Source organism: Nicotiana tabacum, chromosome 15, assembly GCF_000715075.1.
Source record: "Nicotiana tabacum cultivar K326 chromosome 15, ASM71507v2, whole genome shotgun sequence".
Taxonomy (NCBI): domain Eukaryota; kingdom Viridiplantae; phylum Streptophyta; class Magnoliopsida; order Solanales; family Solanaceae; genus Nicotiana; species Nicotiana tabacum.
The window spans coordinates 74,981,166-74,998,652 of record NC_134094.1 but is presented as its reverse complement, the minus strand read 5'-3'; the positions used below and the strand labels follow the sequence as shown (position 1 = coordinate 74,998,652).

General features: G+C 38.2%; 1 protein-coding gene and 1 long non-coding RNA gene across 3 annotated transcripts; one reads left to right on the top strand and one right to left on the bottom strand.

The window, feature by feature from the left end:
* Positions 1-6,715: 6,715 nt before the first annotated feature.
* Positions 6,716-9,889, top strand: LOC107829040 (uncharacterized). Its single transcript, XR_012699300.1, has 2 exons — positions 6,716-6,934; positions 7,147-9,889. It is a non-coding gene; the product is annotated as an uncharacterized LOC107829040 (long non-coding RNA).
* On the bottom strand, positions 8,771-14,006 carry LOC107829039 (lipoxygenase 6, chloroplastic). Of its 2 annotated transcripts, none has more exons than XM_075230886.1 (9): positions 13,440-14,006; positions 12,016-12,293; positions 11,693-11,930; positions 11,282-11,608; positions 10,992-11,077; positions 10,801-10,908; positions 10,332-10,633; positions 9,809-10,075; positions 8,771-9,706 (listed from the first exon to the last, which is right to left on the bottom strand). In XM_075230886.1, the coding sequence occupies exons 1-9, from the start codon at positions 13,792-13,794 to the stop codon at positions 8,947-8,949; spliced, it is 2,721 nt and encodes a 906-aa protein (XP_075086987.1). In that variant the 5' UTR covers positions 13,795-14,006; the 3' UTR covers positions 8,771-8,946. The 2 variants fall into 2 exon arrangements, with proteins under 2 accessions (XP_075086987.1, XP_075086986.1); XM_075230885.1 differs by having other exon boundaries at positions 11,693-11,933; positions 13,440-13,974.
* Positions 14,007-17,487: the final 3,481 nt, after the last annotated feature.

Below are 17,487 nucleotides of genomic sequence, written 5' to 3'. Positions count from 1 at the left end.
AAAACGACAAACTCTCAATTAATGGCCTTATCTATCGACAACGAAGCTGGCCTTCAAGATGAGAACAACAACTTGACGACCGGGATGAAAGGCCACTCGTTGATCCCGTTGGAACTCGGGCCGCATATACAATTGACGTTAATTCACATGTGTCCATCGAGGCAATCCAACGTTCCGACCCCGAAATCAACATTCATGGTGGAACTCGATCTGCAGTTCGAAATACCTAAAATTTTGGAGAAGACGGGATCATCCTGCATATGATTATCGAAATGCTGCAAGCCTAACAGGTAGCAATAGCTCAGATGCAGAGCCAAACCCAGACACCAAGCAGGGCTGATCCCGGTCCACCCCGAGAAATCACCCACAAAACGGGGCCAACTGTAGTAAGATCGAATGAACAAGAATCGGGGACTAATCCCGAAATTATTAGGATGATCGAGGAACTAACAAAACGAATTGAGTCAGGAGAAAAGAGGATTGAAGCAAACGACAAATAAATAGAAACTTATAACTCCAGAGTTGACCAGATCCCGGGGGCACCACTAGTATTGAAGGGCTTGGATTTCAAAAAATTCGTACAAAAGCCTTTCCCCCCGAGCGAGGCTCCCAAACCGATCCCCAAGAAGTTCTGCATGCCTGAAATTTCTAAATATAATAGGACGCCCGACCCCAACGAACATGTTACCTCTTGATACATGTTCCATTAAAGGGAACGATCTAGAAGACGACGAGATCGAATCCATATTATTGAAGAAGTTCGGGGAAACCCTGTGAGAGGGGGCAATGGTATGGTATCATAATTTACCACCTAACTCTATCGATTCTTTTGCTATGCTTGCAGATTCTTTCGTAAAAGTACATGCCGGAGCCATAAAGGTCGAGACCAGGAAGTCGGACCTTTTCAAGGTAAGGCAAAAAGATAACAAGATGCTAAGGGAGTTCGTATCTTGTTTCCAAATAAAGCGAATGGATCTACCACAGGTCACAAACGATTGGGTTGTTCAAGCTTTCTCTCAAGAACTGAACGAATGAAGCTCGATGGCTTCACAACAATTGAAGCAAAACATAATAGAATACCCTGCCACTACATGGGTCGATGTGCACAATAGGTATAAATCGAAAATCAGAGTCGAAGATGGTCAGTTCGGAGTCCCTTCAGAGCATATTTATCCAGCTAGGAACCTCGAAAGAACCAAGAAAGACACCGATCTCGGGCCAGGGTCAAGCAGAGATTGATATCGGCCATAAAATGAAGATATGAGGATCATCGGACCCGGTAGGAACCATGTGACAAATGAAAGAAGAAATGATCAAGGTCGAAATAATCAGGGGTCATGACAAAAAATGACTTTGACAGGCCCGTCAGGAAGCACCAAGGCTATCGGGCCTAACAATTGGAATGTAACTCACCTAAAAGCGCTACTACTGCTGAAGTACGACCCCCATTCGTTTCTCTTTTTGATGCTTTAAAACTAACAATTGTAGGTAACTTAGAATAGCGGTTCAGTGTTAAATGTTGCATCATCAGTATCTGAGGCTTCTCTATCTGATCAACCTCTAATACTGGGGGTGTCACCCTCAGATATCAGTTGCAGCAAAGAAAACGATTTACGTTAAAAGGTCTTCGAGAAGACAAGATTATTGTATGGGCCAAATGGTCAAATGAACCGTGCCTGCATAAATTGTTCAACCCTTAAGCATAAAACATTTTCGCATGTAAGATTATTTCACACAAGAATGAAAAGAGGTCCCTCCAGGAATATATTGTATCTGATTTCTAAGAATATATCAAGCCTAAGGGAAACTTTACTTCGAGTTCGAGCAACCATTCTCACTCGGGGACTATCTATCGATCCCAAGGACTGCAATTAATTCGAGTTCGAGAAATCATTCTCACTCGACTACAAAGCCCAATGGCTACCTTATTTCGAGTTCGAGCAAGTCCCCACTCGACCACTAAGACTAAGGGCTACTCTTATTTCGAGTTCGAGCAAATCCTCACTCGACTATAAAGCCTAAGGGCTACCCTAACTCGAGTTCTAGCAACCATTCTCACTCGGGGACTATATATCGAGCCCAAGGGCTGCCATTAATTTGAGTTCGAGAAATCATTCTCACTCGACTACAAAGCCCAAGGGCTACTTTATTTCGAGTTCGAGCAAGTCCTCACTCGACCACTAAGCCTAAGGGCTACTCTTATTTCGAGTTTGAGCAAATCCTCACTCGATTGTAAAGCCTAAGGGCTACCATAACTCGGGTTCGAGCAACCATTCTCACTCGGGGACTATCTATCGAGCCCAAGGGCTGCCATTAATTAGAGTTCGAGCAAACACTCACTCGACCATAAAAGCCTAAGGGCTATTTTTTACTTTGAGTTCGAGCAAACTCTCACTCGACTACAAAGGCTAAAGGCTACCTTAATTAGAGTTCGAGCAAACACTCACTCGACCATAAAAGCCTAAGGGCTGTTATTTTACTCCGAGTTCGAGTAAATACTCACTCGACCACAAAGCCTAAGGGCTACCATAACTCGAGTTCGAGCAAACCCTCACTCGGCTACAAATCCTAAGGGTTGTTTTTTACTTCGTGTTCGAGCAAGCACTTACTCGATCAAAAGGCCTAAGGGCCACACTAGTTCGGTTTTGATCAAATTATCTGAACCCCGGCCTTAAAATACAACTTGACAATTCTATAAGGCAAAAAGGAAGAAAGTTTTTATATACATGTCATCATTTACAAGGGCAACAGAGCCCGATCAAATTTCTTTACAAAAGACCAAAACGGTCTTATAAGAAACACAAAAATACTAAAAGGCTTAGTCATCTCCGGGAGCAGCATCTTCGCCCTCGAGGCCCCCTTCACTTTCAGATCCGCTCGCACTCCCGGTATCATCATCATCAGGAAAGTCCAACACTCTGGCTTCGGCTTCAAGCTCCTTAGCTTTCTCGATCTCGGTTGTTAGATCGAAGCTACGAGCATGAATCTCTTTGAGAGTCTCCCTTCGAGACTGGCATTTAGTATGCTTGGCAACTCAGTTTGCCCGAGCCTGAGCAGCCTCAGCAACCTCCTTTACTCGAACTTGAGAAGCTTCAGCATCAGATCGATAAACGACCACCATTGCATCAGAATTGGCCATGGTTTTCTCGACCTCCGATTTGGCTGCTGCAAGTTCTGTGGCCAATTTCTCTCGATCAGAATTTGCTGAGCTTAACTGAGACTGGAACTCCTCGATTTTCTTAGCTTGCACCAAGGCTTTCTCTTTCAAGCTTCGGAGTTGGGCATCAGCCGAAGCCAGCTGAGTCCAGGCGGTCTCCTTTTCTGAGGCGAGGCAGTTCATGTTCTTCTTACATTCCTCGGCCTCCGATTTCACTACGTCCACTTCAGTACGAAGCTTCCTAATCACATAGAACTTTTGCTCGACCTGTGGGACCAAATTATTAGCCATCACTCCCGAGTCAATATCATTAAATTCAAAGATTCTTTGTACCTGCTCGACCAGTTCAGCTTGTTCTTTCCGAGATGCTTCCAGCTCGGCCCAAAGTCCTTTTACTTCTCCTTCTCTCTGCTCACAGAGAAGCTTTAAGGCATCTCTCTCCTCAGTGAGACTTCGAACTTCGGCCTCGTACCGACTCAGCTCCCCTCTGGATTGGAAAAACACCTCTTGATGAAGCACAGAAGCCTACAAAAATAAGAAGGAATTATACAAGGAAAGAAAAACACAAGTATGAAAATTGGCAAAGAAAGTATGAACTTACCCGATTTAGGGCCTGTTGGGCTTCGTTAAATAGGCAAGGCTCTCCCACCTCGCTCGAGCGCTTCTTCGGAGCCTCCAAGTCACTCGGACCGGTGACATCTTCTACCCCGATAAAATAACCATGAAAAGGATCCTCCCCTTCATGGACTCCTTCCTCGTGACAAGTCTCCACAGCTTGAGCGTCACGTATCATCGATTGGGAAAACGAAGGGAAAGAGGGGGAATCCCTGGTCTCTATCGCCCCGAGTATGTCTTTTTTAGCGCCGCCTCCGTCCTGGGGAGCCTCAAGCTCGGTTTGCACACTGGCATCTGCAGCTTCTTCGACGGTCTCTTTACCCCGAGGAAAAATATTCCCGGTCCCCCTCGGCTCGGGAACTTGGGGCTAAGGATAACTCATCGACCTCGTAAAGCCTGGTGGGAGCAGTATCAACTCCCACTGATACCGAAGTATTCTGAGTATCGGTGCTAGCCCGTGCATGGGCCAACAGCCCGAAATCACTTTCTTCTTCTTCTTCATCCCTTAAACTTAGGACCGACTCCATAGTCAAAGGGATAGTGTTCACCTTGGGTTTACGAGCCACTCTCTTTTTGGGTTTTTGACCCTCAGAGTCCGAGGATCTTTTTCTCTTAATCACCTTCTCCGGTTTTGAGATAGGTAGTAAAACTTCTTTATCACCTGATGGGGTCTCATAACCGCATCTTTTCCGTGACCTACAAAGAAAGAAAAGTAAATAAAACTTATGCCTGAAAAAATACTTGAACAATAAGCAAATTGGTGAGCCAAGAAGAAGGTTTGCCATGAGTACGAGCCTCACACCGGCCCTTTGACAAATCGCGCCATGCGCGCTCGGCATATGTCGACGTCGAAACAGGCTCCTGACCCAGTTCTCGAGATGGGGAACCGCACCCGACATCCAAGCAACGGTTGTGTCAAGAAAAACACTGATAAGAAAAGATGAAGAAGTAAAAACAACAAAAACTGAAAATGAAATCACACTTACGGCTCATATTCTATTTCTCGGGAAATGGCATACTCTCAACCGAGATTAGGTCCGAGGTCACTCGAACAAACCGGCCCATCTAGATCTATCTTTGTCTTCATCTATACTCGAGTTGAATGCCTTGGTGGCCCGGCGTTGAAGCTTTATCATCCCACCTCAGTAAAGACGAGGGCTATATAAGCTTATGAGGTGGTCGAGGGTGAAAGGAAGCCTGTCGATGTTGCTCACAAAGAAATGGGGCAATATTAATCCTCCAGAAAGAAGGGTGTATTTGGTCAAGGGTCACCTGGTACTTCTTGCAGAAGTCGATGATGACCGGATCGAGGGGACGCAGCATAAAAGGATAAGTGTAAATACTCAAGTACCCTTCCACGTGGGTAGTGACCGCTTCCTCCGGTGCCGATATCACAACTTCTTTGTTTTCCCAACCACAATATTTCTTTACCAAATCAATAAGGCTTTGGGGTATCGAGCATATATATCTCGATACCAGCTCACATCGACCATTAACCGATGAGGGTTTCTCGACTTTAAAGTCGGAGTCAATAACACATCCCCGGGAATGAGTTCTTCGAGGCGTGGCTCCACCACCAGTTTCTCACCGACCGACCGAGAAGAGGAAGCAACATCTTTCTGAGGAATGATTTTAGATATCTTGGCCATCTAAATTTTCAAGAACAAAGAAGATGGGAAATTGGAATATTATGGTGTTTGGTGAAGAACAAGCAAAGAAATTTCTAAAACTGGAAATAGAGAACTGTGGAGAAGGCAAAGAACTATGAAGGTCGGAATGAAAAGATTTGAAGGTAAATGTTTGAAATGATGAAGAAGGGGAGCTATTTATAGATTTCACAGTGACTGTTCAAAATTGGCAGCGACCGACCATCGTCTAACGCGCATTTAATAACTTGATAACTGGACCGACGGGACATTTGTCACATACGTCATAATCGGGCTCGATGCAGACGTCAGTGTGTATCTAGTCAAAATTTGAAAAATCATATTGTTTCTTGCCACATTTCTTTCTGAGAAACGAGGGGACTATCTGTATACGGTCAAAACCGAGTTTGCCCTTCGTGTAATTAGTCAAGATTGGAACATGATGGACCGAAGGTCGTCATTATAATATCGAGATGAGATGTGAAGCCGGGTTATCGAGTTCAAGATCCAGACCGATCAATACCGAGCTCGAGTCAATATCGAGCTATGATGTGAAGTGGTGTTATCGAGCTCAAGATCCAGAGACCGATCAATACTGAGCTCGAGTCATTATCGAGCTCGAGACCCAGAGACCGACCAATACCAAGACCAACCAAGATTGAGCCAAAAGACAAAGAGCCGTTGTAGCCGCACTAGGGGAGAGAATCTCGGCGGAAATTAAGGAAAAGCTAATTAACTAATCTATCATGGGATCCTCACTATGTATTTTTAATTATATCCAATATTAAGAGAGGCTATCATATCTGGAAGGGGACATCCATACATTGATACACTCTCACATTTCAAAGATTATTGAGATTTACACACATATAGTAAAGATTATCCTTTTTCGGGCTTTTGACATTGATTCATCTTGTTCATTTATAAATCATTCTCTATTTAATTTGGGTTTATATTCATTCATTTTTACAGTCAATATTCGATATATTTCTACTTATTTTTCCGATTTGTACCAAGTTATACCACGTATCCTTAGAACCATGTATAAATTCAACCCTATCCATTTTTCGGGTAAACAATACTATTGATTAAACGTGTGAAATACTTGCTTCCATCAAGGATCACTTGCTCTTTACCCGTCTTTCTGGTTGTTCTCTGGAATGAAAATTCTTTTACAACAATTTGTCTAATGGGTATAACCTCCCAAAACTTTTTAAGATATTTTAGCCCTTGAGGTTTGAGATTCTACATGCCAGATAAGTGTTTTATTTTTACCCACACGTTCTTTACTCCATCTGAATGGTAAATGTGTTGCGGAAGACACAAACAACAAAAAGTTAAATGAGAAAATTAGCCCCATATATCTTCTTGGAAAGACAAAAGCCAATTTCTTCCTCTTAATTGTACTCTCTTCTTCTGTCCGTTAAGCTTTTTACCCTTGATGCCCTTAAATTGATATCATTAAATTACTCTTTCTCACACCTTTTTGTGTCCCCAAGTTTTACAATGCTTCAGCGTAAGTTAAGGCTTCAGCATAGTGTTATGACCTTTTAAATTCTTATACGTTAAGGCCTTTCTATCTTTTTGGAGTGGTTATGGATCCTTTTCAATGGGAAGAGATCTTTTAAAAAGTTTCTTCCGAAATGGTTATGTATACTGCTATTCTGTATTTCTTATTTCATGTTCTTTTATATCCTAAATTATTATCTTAATTTTTTTTCCTTGCAGTTTTTCTATTGGTCATTGTAGTCGTGACCTCATCTTAAACAAAAGGCTAAAGATGGTGATTCGGATGTTACTAAGACATACATCTTCTCAAATGGTCATGAAGCTGCTCCTCGAAAAGTAATGTCTTCAACACTTGCTCACTTTACCCGTACTCATGAACTTCTGCAATTAGTATATATCTTTTATTTTTCTATTGTGTTTTTTTATATGTATTTGGGACCTTTTCCAACTATAAATGCTAAAAATTATATTAAATGTTATTTCTCTTTCCTATTTTTGTTTCATGTTTACATTGATTATAGTTGAAAATATAGTGCTTTTGATCTTCGTTTGAAGCTTTTTCTGTTAGTTTATGGAGTTTCTTTGTCCCTTCAATTCTTTGGTTTATAATTGTTCGTATTTATTGACTTTAAGTTTGTTGGTTTTCGCAAGTTGGTTGGTGTATGAATTTACTAGATTTGGATTGTTTTGTTTTTTACAGATATTATTAAAGTTGTTTCTCACGTGAATTTTTCTAAGTCTATTATGACAAATGGTAATTGTAATTGCATGAGTCACTAGAGTAACTTGCTTCTTCTTTCTCCTCCTTTTTGATTTCTCTCCTCTTATTTCTTCCTTTGATCTTCAAGTAGTATAGTTTCTGTCTGTAAAAAATATAATTCTGAATGATACATAATTTATAAGAAAAAACCATTGAATGTTTCCTTGCTGTGAATTTGGTCAAATGTTTTTGTAATTTGGAAAGGAAAAAAAATTCTCTCTTTTGTTATAAATGCAAGTGGAAAATAATGTATGAAGAATTTAACTATGTTTGTCATGCACTTTTCGACCAATTATACTCCTTTAATAGTCCATTGATAATATAATTTTGATTTTTGTGAAAAATGTGATCTATATTTTTGTAATGAAATAATAACTACGGGGTGAAAAAAGAAGTAAGGAATAAAATTGAAAGAAGAGGGAAAAAGGAAAAGAAGAATCATTTGGGAAAGAAAAACAGACTCATCCAGGGAAGTGCATTGGTCTTCTCAGGTTCCTTCAGATCTAGCATTTTACTTTTCTTGATGACAATAGTAGCCATTTGAAATTATTAGTAGAGTTTTCAAGAAATTATCATTGATACTCATGGAAACTTAGGATCTTTTATTAGTAGAGTTTTCAAGAAATTATCATTGATACTCATGGAAACTTAGGATCTTTCTCCCATATTGAGTTTAGTTGTTGACTATGAAATTTTTGTATATGATATATGCATGGAATTTAATTAAATTTTGTGAATACTTTCATATTGTCCATTTAGTTCTTCAATTGATTTTTGAATAATGAGTTTTTTTCCATGAATAACATGTGTATGAACTAATGCTAATTCCTGGAGTTTTATTGATTTCTTAACCCAAAAAGAAATTATGTTTTCTTTTTATCAATTCCTATGTTGTCGACTCATTGTCATTTTATTTTCCTTTTTAATTGTTTTTTAGTAGCGAAAAAACATACTTAGTCCTAATTAAACAAAAATTTATCTCTATCAAGACATGATTTATAAGGTCATTCTAAATTCCCTATTATATCGTGCGAAGCACGAACACATTCACTAGTTATTTTCTAATTACATGGTGCTTCTCAAGAGTTAAAAGCCCTCACTATATTAGTCTCCAAGACCTGCAAAATATTTCTACAAGTGTTAAAAGAATGAATATTAACCACAAATTGTATGCCACCAAGTTCCAGATGATCCCTAGCAAGTCATAAACATGGAAGATATGAATTATACAGTGAGTGAGCTGTGCGCTCATCAACCTGTCAGATAGAGATGCTGTTGGGAATACCACGACAGGTAACACCCGGACCAGAAGTAGGTAGCAGCAGTTCATATGGAGGAATGCCAGCACCACTTCGGTTTTTAAGACGATTATCCTTGTTTCTTTGGTTGATGGTGTGTTCTACCTCCTCTAATTTGGCACAGAATCTTTCAGAAATCCTCAAAACTTCATGATCATTTACGGAGAATCTTTGAAGTTCGTGCACCTGATGCAAGTATTCCTCGTCTGCTGAATGAGTCGATAAGGTATCTTGAACGGCCATCACTTTAGTAGCTTGGAGTTGAGTAGGCAAAGATGCCAGAAAAGTGAACTCAGGGTGAAGAATAAAGTTCTCATAGCTGGGATCATCTTCACGTGGGATGAGCTTTCGCATAAGGGTAGGACGGTTAGGTACATAACCTCCAAAAGGGTACTGCCCAAAGTTTATTGCTGCATGTTGGCCTGAGGCAATCCAAATCATTATGGTGAGTATGCCAGACAAGTCTTCTTTAGTAACAAGCTTTGGCCACCAAGGCTCATCTTTCTTGTCAGGGTGTCCCTTGCTCTTGATCTCATTCCACCACCCTTGGAGCTCAACATCTGAAGTGACAGAATTAGGCTCGGAATAGTAGTGCTCAACATACGACTCCACATATTCTTTTATGGCAGACCATATGAGAAGGCCGTCTGCTGCATAAGGGTAGTCTTCAATCACAAGTTTCACCCCCAAAGGCATTGATGGATCCTCCACGGCCATTCCCCTTAAAAGCAGTCAACATTGTGTTTATTAGTTGAGAAGTTGCAATAATCAGATGAAACAGTAGTTCAAGGTTTTAAGAGATGTCTTGCTTTAGGAAATTTACCTTCTTATTAAATCTGAAGGCAGAGCTTCCATATCAAACCGCCACATGCTCTTGTAAGCTGCAGAGCTTATTTCCATTGAATATCTTCCGGGGCTAAAACATGCTTCAATAACTCCACCCCCGTTTATCAAACTCTGCCTCGCAAGCGCATTGATTTCCAGTGTGTAGCGCATATGTGGGTGAAGTAGCTTGTAAATTGGGTGCATAGAGCTAAGATGCCTATGGGTTGCAATGATATACGGTTCCATACAAGCATGAGTCCTTAACCTGAGAATTCAATTTACATGCACAGTGAGATCCCCGACTAATAGGGTCAAAGCTAGAGAAAAACTTTCTGCTATGTCTTTCCAATCGTCCAGTTTCAGTTTCAAATCTATTTCAACACATGGTCAATGTCGATGTGCCCAAAGGAGAAGATTATTAGATATTATGAAAGCACAATGAGAACTAACATTGGAAGAAAGCTACGTAAATATGTTTACAAAAAAAAAAAAAAAAAAAAAGGGAAGGGCTCTAAGCTTACCAGTGGTTCACCAACTGATGAATGCCAGCATCATTTGAACAAACATGTGCTTTGGCTAGATTCCAGATCCAGTGACTGGTTGAATCATGTCCATGGGTGAATATACGCTTGTTCCTAGGTGAAGAAGGTGTTGGAGGCAGTGAAAGTTCAACGATAATCGGCTTTAGAACACCTCTGGATGTGTGGAAGAGAAGTGTTCTTGATGCATAAGCTTTCCTCCCTGGCAAGTTGTTCATCTTCCCGATAAATGGCAAAAGCATGTCATGATAATCAAGTATAAACAATCTCTTGTCTTCAATTGCCTGAGCAGAAAATTTTGAGATGAAATTAGAGCTGGTTTAAACATGAAAAGAGCCACCACAAATGATCACTGTGTTTGAGAAACTACTACCAGGTGCATAGCCAGTCTGGTGAATTCAGTTTCCTAGTTAGAGCAAAGTAGCAACAAAGTACACTGGAAAATTATTACCTCTTCAACAGTCAGTCCATTAAGCTCTTGTTCTATAAGATCCCTGGTAATAGCTGAATCAGGGGGGCCATAAACAGCTGGATCTAGTTTGCTAACAATTGGAAATTCCTGTTGAATACCGCAAGCTTACTTACTGAATATCTAAAGAAAGCTTACAATTTATTTAGTACCAAAATATTAACAAAAATTACCCTCAAAAGTTCAATATTCACAGGGTTAACCCCTGCTAAAGCTTGTCGCGCAAACTCATTATCTCGCAACCAAGCAAATCTATCCCCTGTGTCACAAAAATCAGAAAGATGCAGAGTTTATGAAATATCACTCCAGAAACTACAGTCGGAAAGAAATTAGAGATAGCAGGTTTCTGATGGCATATATTGTCAATCTTGTGAATAAAACAGGATTCTTCAGTCTTAATAATGCTAAATGATACAGCTAAAAACATATACTGATGAAAAAGTAATTTAATATGTGTGCTTACGTTTGATTATAGCAGGAATCTCATATTTGAGCAACCTTTTGCTGACAGAAAATACTTTATCCAAAGTATCAGAAAGAAATTTATTCTTCTGTGAATGTTCATCATCGTTCAATTCAAACCCATCGTTATAGAGTTTATCTATGTCGGAGAAGTTTGTGAAGGGAATGTCTGAGCTTGACAGTGTGGCAGCAATTAGTGGTACCAGGTTATGTAACAGAGCTTTCAACCTTCCAGCAGAAAAAGTATTTTGCTTAATTTCTTCAAAAGTTTCGTCTCTAGGGACATAAACTGGATGAGGTTTCTCTATTCGACTCTCTGCTAGTGGATCTGTCAGCATCCAAAGATCAAGAAAAAAGGTATGTCACAGAATTGAGGCACGAAAATTTTTCTCCTCAACAGATTTCTCAGTACCTGTTTTAGTTGGACTTCTACCAGTCCGACAACGCCTAGGATAAGGTCTCTCTTTGCCACCTATCAGTGGCCTAGCAAGATCCTCACTTTTGTCGGGATTTCCTAAATCATTATAAACATCATAATCATAGATTCGTTCATGTAGCTTCCTCTCGCCTTTCCCAGTTCCACGAATGATCAACAAGTCTTCACGTCGAAGATCCTTGATGCCAGGTGGTGTTTCAGATGGTAGATATGCCTGCTAATGCAGGAGCATCCTTGATCAAGCACCAATATCTGCTTTACAAAATGAAAAGTAAAAATCATTTAAAAGTATCGCTTACCTGATTTTGGAAGATAATTCTACTCTCTGGATTATCTTTTCGAGAATGAATCCATGTATTAGCACTAAAGAATATAGGGCCTTCATTAAAGTTATGAACAACAATCTGCACTAAGTGTATCTCTTTGTCAAGGAAATTGGTAATAATGATAGCTCCAGGACGTCCAAAATCGCGTGGTACTCTGAAATTGGCAGCATATTCAACTATATATGGATGGTCAGAAGGCTTGGACAACCAACCTCGCACATAAGATTCCGCAATCTTTCCCGACTTGGTAACTGTGAGCAGAAAACAGTGTTAGTACTCCATTAACCTTAGAATACTACTCATGTAAAAGTGTCAAGTGGAATGGAATTGATGCCCTATAGTCCATTCCATCAGTCACAATAAATGGATTCATTATGCACTAAGTGCTGTGTTGCCAGTTAAAGTTTTCACTACAGGAAACAAGACAAATGAACTAAAAGGCATCCAGAAAAGCTAAACAATAAAAAGTATAAGGAAAAAGGCGCAAAAAGAATGAACGACAATATATTCCATCTCATGCACCAGGTGTTTACACCAACCCATATTAACTTATCATGGTTAAGTGACTGAACAGGTCAGTGTGTATATTAATTAACCATAGTGCGGTAAGTGCGGGTAATTTGTTTCCTTCATGTTGCTCCCCCATCCGCTTTATGTTATTCCATGGTGGTTGACAAAGATAGAGAGTTACATGCGTACCTCCGTACATTCTACTATATACATGATATACAACATCGTATACATATATTTTCTGTAGTCTAGCAACTTGGTCAGTGAGATGTTGTTATTGCCTGGCCACTTGGTCAGTGAGAGATACTATTGCCTGACCTTATGGTTAGTGAGAGTTTATATTTGCTTGGCCTTACAGTCAGTGAGAGTTTACTGTTGCCTGTCCACTTGGTCGGCGAGAGATACTATTGCCTGGACTTATAGTTATTGAGAGTTTATATTTTCCTGGCCTTTTGGTTAGTGAGAGTTTATTATTATGGCAAACAAATCATAAGCATCTATTAGTCATGTGCAAACATCTAAGTGCGGGTAATTTGTTTCCTTCATGTTGCTCCCCCGGCCCCCCCAAAGAAGCAAAATAATTTTTTGAGAAGATTGAAGGTTTTCTCTTAGTTCTTTTTCTTTGTACTCCTAGTTTGGAGTGCAAGATAGGGGGGAGGGGGGTTGCTATAGTACTTGCTTTAGTCAATGAACCAAACCAAACCATACCTATTACCAGCAGTCTAGACAGTTGGAAATAAAGTTGAGAAATTAGATCAAAAGAAAAAGATAAAATAGAACTCAACTCATACAATAATAAAGTCAAAGAATCAGAAACCAAAGACACTACCAACGCAACAAGTAAAGTTTATGCAGAGAGATTTGTATATCCAAGAAAAATTACAAACCAGGATCAATGTCTTCACTAATGAGCTGAATCAAGATTCCCCTTCCAATCCCATTCATAAAAGACTCCCACTGATCTTCAATCTTGTCTGTGATTTTCTCCTTCATTTTCTTCCTCAAAGTGATCACTGCTCTCACATCAAGATTCCCACTTTTGCCAGAAGAAACCAATTTCTCCACCAAGTTTGTAGTCTTTTTGTTATTCCCACTTTGGATCACAGCTTTAACTTGTGATGTACTTCTTTTTGACATCAATTTCCTCCGGCCGCCGGTGATGATCTCCGGTGCCCGGACCTTAAGGACATGTTGGATTTCTGAGCTGAGTGCAGTGGATCTTGATTGAGCTGTAAGCATCATTGGAATTATTGACACCCCCACCTATGTTGAAAATTCAAGACTATGAGATGATCAAATGAATTATAATTGTGTAGATATTATGTATAGAGGGTGTGACACATTTGAGATATATTTTTCCAACAAACTTGTTAGTACTACATACAGTTTTATTGAGTCATTTAAGTAGCAGTCGTATGTGATGTGTCATAAGATATATTTTTGAATATTCAATGACTCAACTGGATCATCATCCACTATTTTTAAGTCCTTTTCCGTCGAGTCGAGGTGTATCCGAAATAGTCTCTTTACCTCCTTGAGGTAAGGGTAAGATATGTATATATTTTACCTTCCTCATATTTCACTTGTGACATTTTACTGGATTGTTGTTGTTATTGTTGTTGTACTGTTACAACAAAGATAACTAACACCTTTAGAGGAATGGGCTTTCATGATCATTTACAATATTGAAATTAAGAAAATGTTCTCTTGTGTGCAAAAGTAAATGTCTTATGTGTAAAAAAAAAAAAAATAGGATCAAAAAACTAAAAACAAATTTGTAAAGACTCACGAACAACAATTTATTTCTAAGCAAGTTAAAATTGGGTTCATGTTACTTTATTAAGCAAAAAGTAAATGATATAACTTCTAATTTTAATCAAGTAGGTTAAAGTCAGCATAACCGGCTTCAAATTCGAATATACAAGACTTGTGTTAATTTTATATATTCCACTCATACCAAATTTAAAATTAAGGTATTTGATAAAATGCAGGAGCGGGGGTAGGTGGAGACATCATATCAATTTGAATGGACCATGTCACTAATTGTGGCTATGGATTTTCTTTTCTGTACATCTTGTTAAAACTGTGGCTATAGATGCAAATAAAAATAATGAAGCATTGTGCAGCTGAATGTCATTTATGTCCAATTCCTTTAAATGTGGCAATTATTTCCATTGATACTGTGGCAAGCTTATTGGGGCATGTGAAGTGGAAGATGCATGTGGTGGACCTGCTTAGATTTTGGGTATCATTTTAATTACAGATTTGTTTTTTGCTAAGATTAATTACGGATGTTTCTATTGGTGAACCCTCCACTTCCAACCAAGAGGTTGTGAGTTCGAGTCACCCAAGAGCAAGGTGGAGAGTTTTTGAAGAGATGGAGTCGAGGGTCTATCGAAAACAGTCTCTTTACCCCAAGATAGAGATAAAATCTGTGTACACACTACCTTCCCCAAACTCCATTATACTAAGTTGTAATTACATATGCTTCTAGTCTTTAATGTTAAACCAGCCTACTTTTCAACCTCCACCTAACTCCCGAACACAATTATGAATATTATATCATACATGATATTCACATGTTTAATTTACTAATTAGTCCAGAATAGAACAAATGATCACTTTTCTCGAGGAACACATTTGTGGTTTTCTTATGCTCAAAACGTTTAAATTATATTTTCAAAATATATTATAAGCTTTTTGATTACATTAATTGTATTAGGGATGAAGAAACACCAGAATTCAACTCATATATATATATATATATATATATATATATATATATATATTATAAGTGATAGAAAGTCGTAAATTACATAAAATGCACCCGCAGTTCGCAACAAATTTTATCTAAATACCTAAATTAAGGTTTGTACCTATTGAATACTTGAACTCAACCAAATAGTTCCCATTAGATACCTAGCTAATAATTTCTCACAGATATAAGGTGCCTGAGTATCAAACTCTGTGACCTAGCAAACTAACGAATTAGAATGCAACACGTGAAGAAACAACATTTTTAAAAAACCTCTCTTCTATTAAAAAAATTCCAGAAACCACCCCTCTTCCCCCTTCTTCTTCACCCACACTATTTTCATTTTCACCCTAAATCAGCATCACTCATTTCTCCGTAATAGTTTTACCAGACCAATCAAGGACTAAATTATTAACCTATCATGTATAAGATGCTACTGAATGATTTATTTGGAAAAAAAAAGAAGAAGAAGAAGAAGATGCTGCTAGTTGATAGAACAAAATAGGATGAGCTCAAAATAGTTAACACTACAGACACAAAATAGTGATCTCACCGACAAAAATAAAACATGAAAAAGAGAACAAGAAAGAAATTGAGACTTAAAAACCCACGCAATCAAAGGATGAGCAGAACAAAAAAAAGGTAAAGAGGCTGGTTAAGGTGGTTCTCCATTGACGGTGGTCTGTGGCGAGAAGCTTTTTTCTTTCTTTTGTTTGTAATTGGGAAGAGCCTACAGATGGAAAGATGTGATTCTTTCCGAAAATAAAAAAATGAAAAAGTATGATTTTGGACATACCTATGCTCAAACCAACACAAAAAATGGATAATATTTTGGTTTGATTTGGTGGGCGTTTGGACATAAGAATTGTAAAATTCCAAAAAAAAAAAAAGAATTTATTTTTCAAGTAAAAATGATATTTAAAAATTAGAGTTGGTTTGTACATTAATATAATTTTGGGTTGTTTTTGAAGTTTGTAAGTGATCTGAGTGAAAATTTTGAAAAAACGTTTTTGGAGTTTTTCAAAATGTCAAAAAATTTTAAAATTCATTTTCAAATGAAAATTAAAAATTTTATGGCCAAACACTCGTTTCAAAAAAAAGTGAAAAAATTCTTATGTGCAAACGGGCTCTTAGTTTTTATTTTAAATTTTAAAAACCGACCAAATTTGATTTGGTTTTGATTTTAAGCAAAAATATAACCGAAAAAATCGAACAAACCCTATTATAGAAATACTTATTTAAAATTTTATTATTACACTGTGACGACCTGATACGTCATTTTGAGTACTAGCCCTTATTTTCGTATTCCGAGACCTCATTTAGCTTCGATTGATATTTTTTGGTTTGCGTGCGTGATCCGTATCACTTGTTTGAAAAACTTTTATGTGAAAATTTGAAGAAACATAATTTTTGGCTTTAAAAATAACTAGAGTTGACTGCGGTCAATATTTTGTGACAACGACCTCGGATCGGTGTCTATACTATATTAAAAATACGAAACCCCCATTGAAATATCATTCACATTTTTCTCCCTTCGTAAATATATTTTACGTTGGATATAACTGTAATTGTAATCTCTAATAAACTTTTTAATTTAAAAAAAAACAAAAGTTGCTGTGTATTTAGGTTTAAGATTAGGTTGTTCTTTGAGAAAAAAAATCAAAAGCTGCATATTTTTCCAATGTGTTTGCAGCATTCATAGTCTTTTTGTTATTCCCACTTTGGATCACAGTTTTAACTTGTGATATACTTCTTTTTGACATGAATTTCCTCCTATCACCGGTGATGATCTCAAGTGACCGGATGATAGAGTACATGTTGGTGTTTACCCTTAAAATTGGATAATAATTAAACTTATAATGTGGTTCTAAGGACACGTAATTTCACTTAATACCAATTGATAAATATGAAGATTAATAATAGAAATAAACTATAAAGTAAAGCAAACTAGTGTTAGAATAGAACTCAACCCTCAAGTTTGGATACCCTCGAATTGGTTGATGTAAGAACAATCAAAATATAACAAACTGACGAACAATAATATAAACGAGAAAGAGAATTATATAACTTCGATATCTGTGAACAATGTTTCCTTACAAATGGTTAATACTCCCTTTTATATAGTAGAGGAATTCTACTTATGGTATAACTCTAGTTACAGACGGAAATTCCATGATTAG

Bases quoted from the DNA above. Each gene is read 5' to 3' on its own strand.
- LOC107829039 (XM_075230885.1), bottom strand. From the start codon at position 13,794: ATGATGCTTACAGCTCAATCAAGATCCACTGCACTCAGCTCAGAAATC. The intron at 12,294-13,439 runs GTTTGTAATTTT...TTCTGCTCACAG, and splicing joins TAGTGAAGACATTGATCCTG to TTACCAAGTCGGGAAAGATT. The intron at 10,076-10,331 runs GTAAGCTTAGAG...TTGAATTCTCAG, and splicing joins CATCAGTTGGTGAACCACTG to GTTAAGGACTCATGCTTGTA.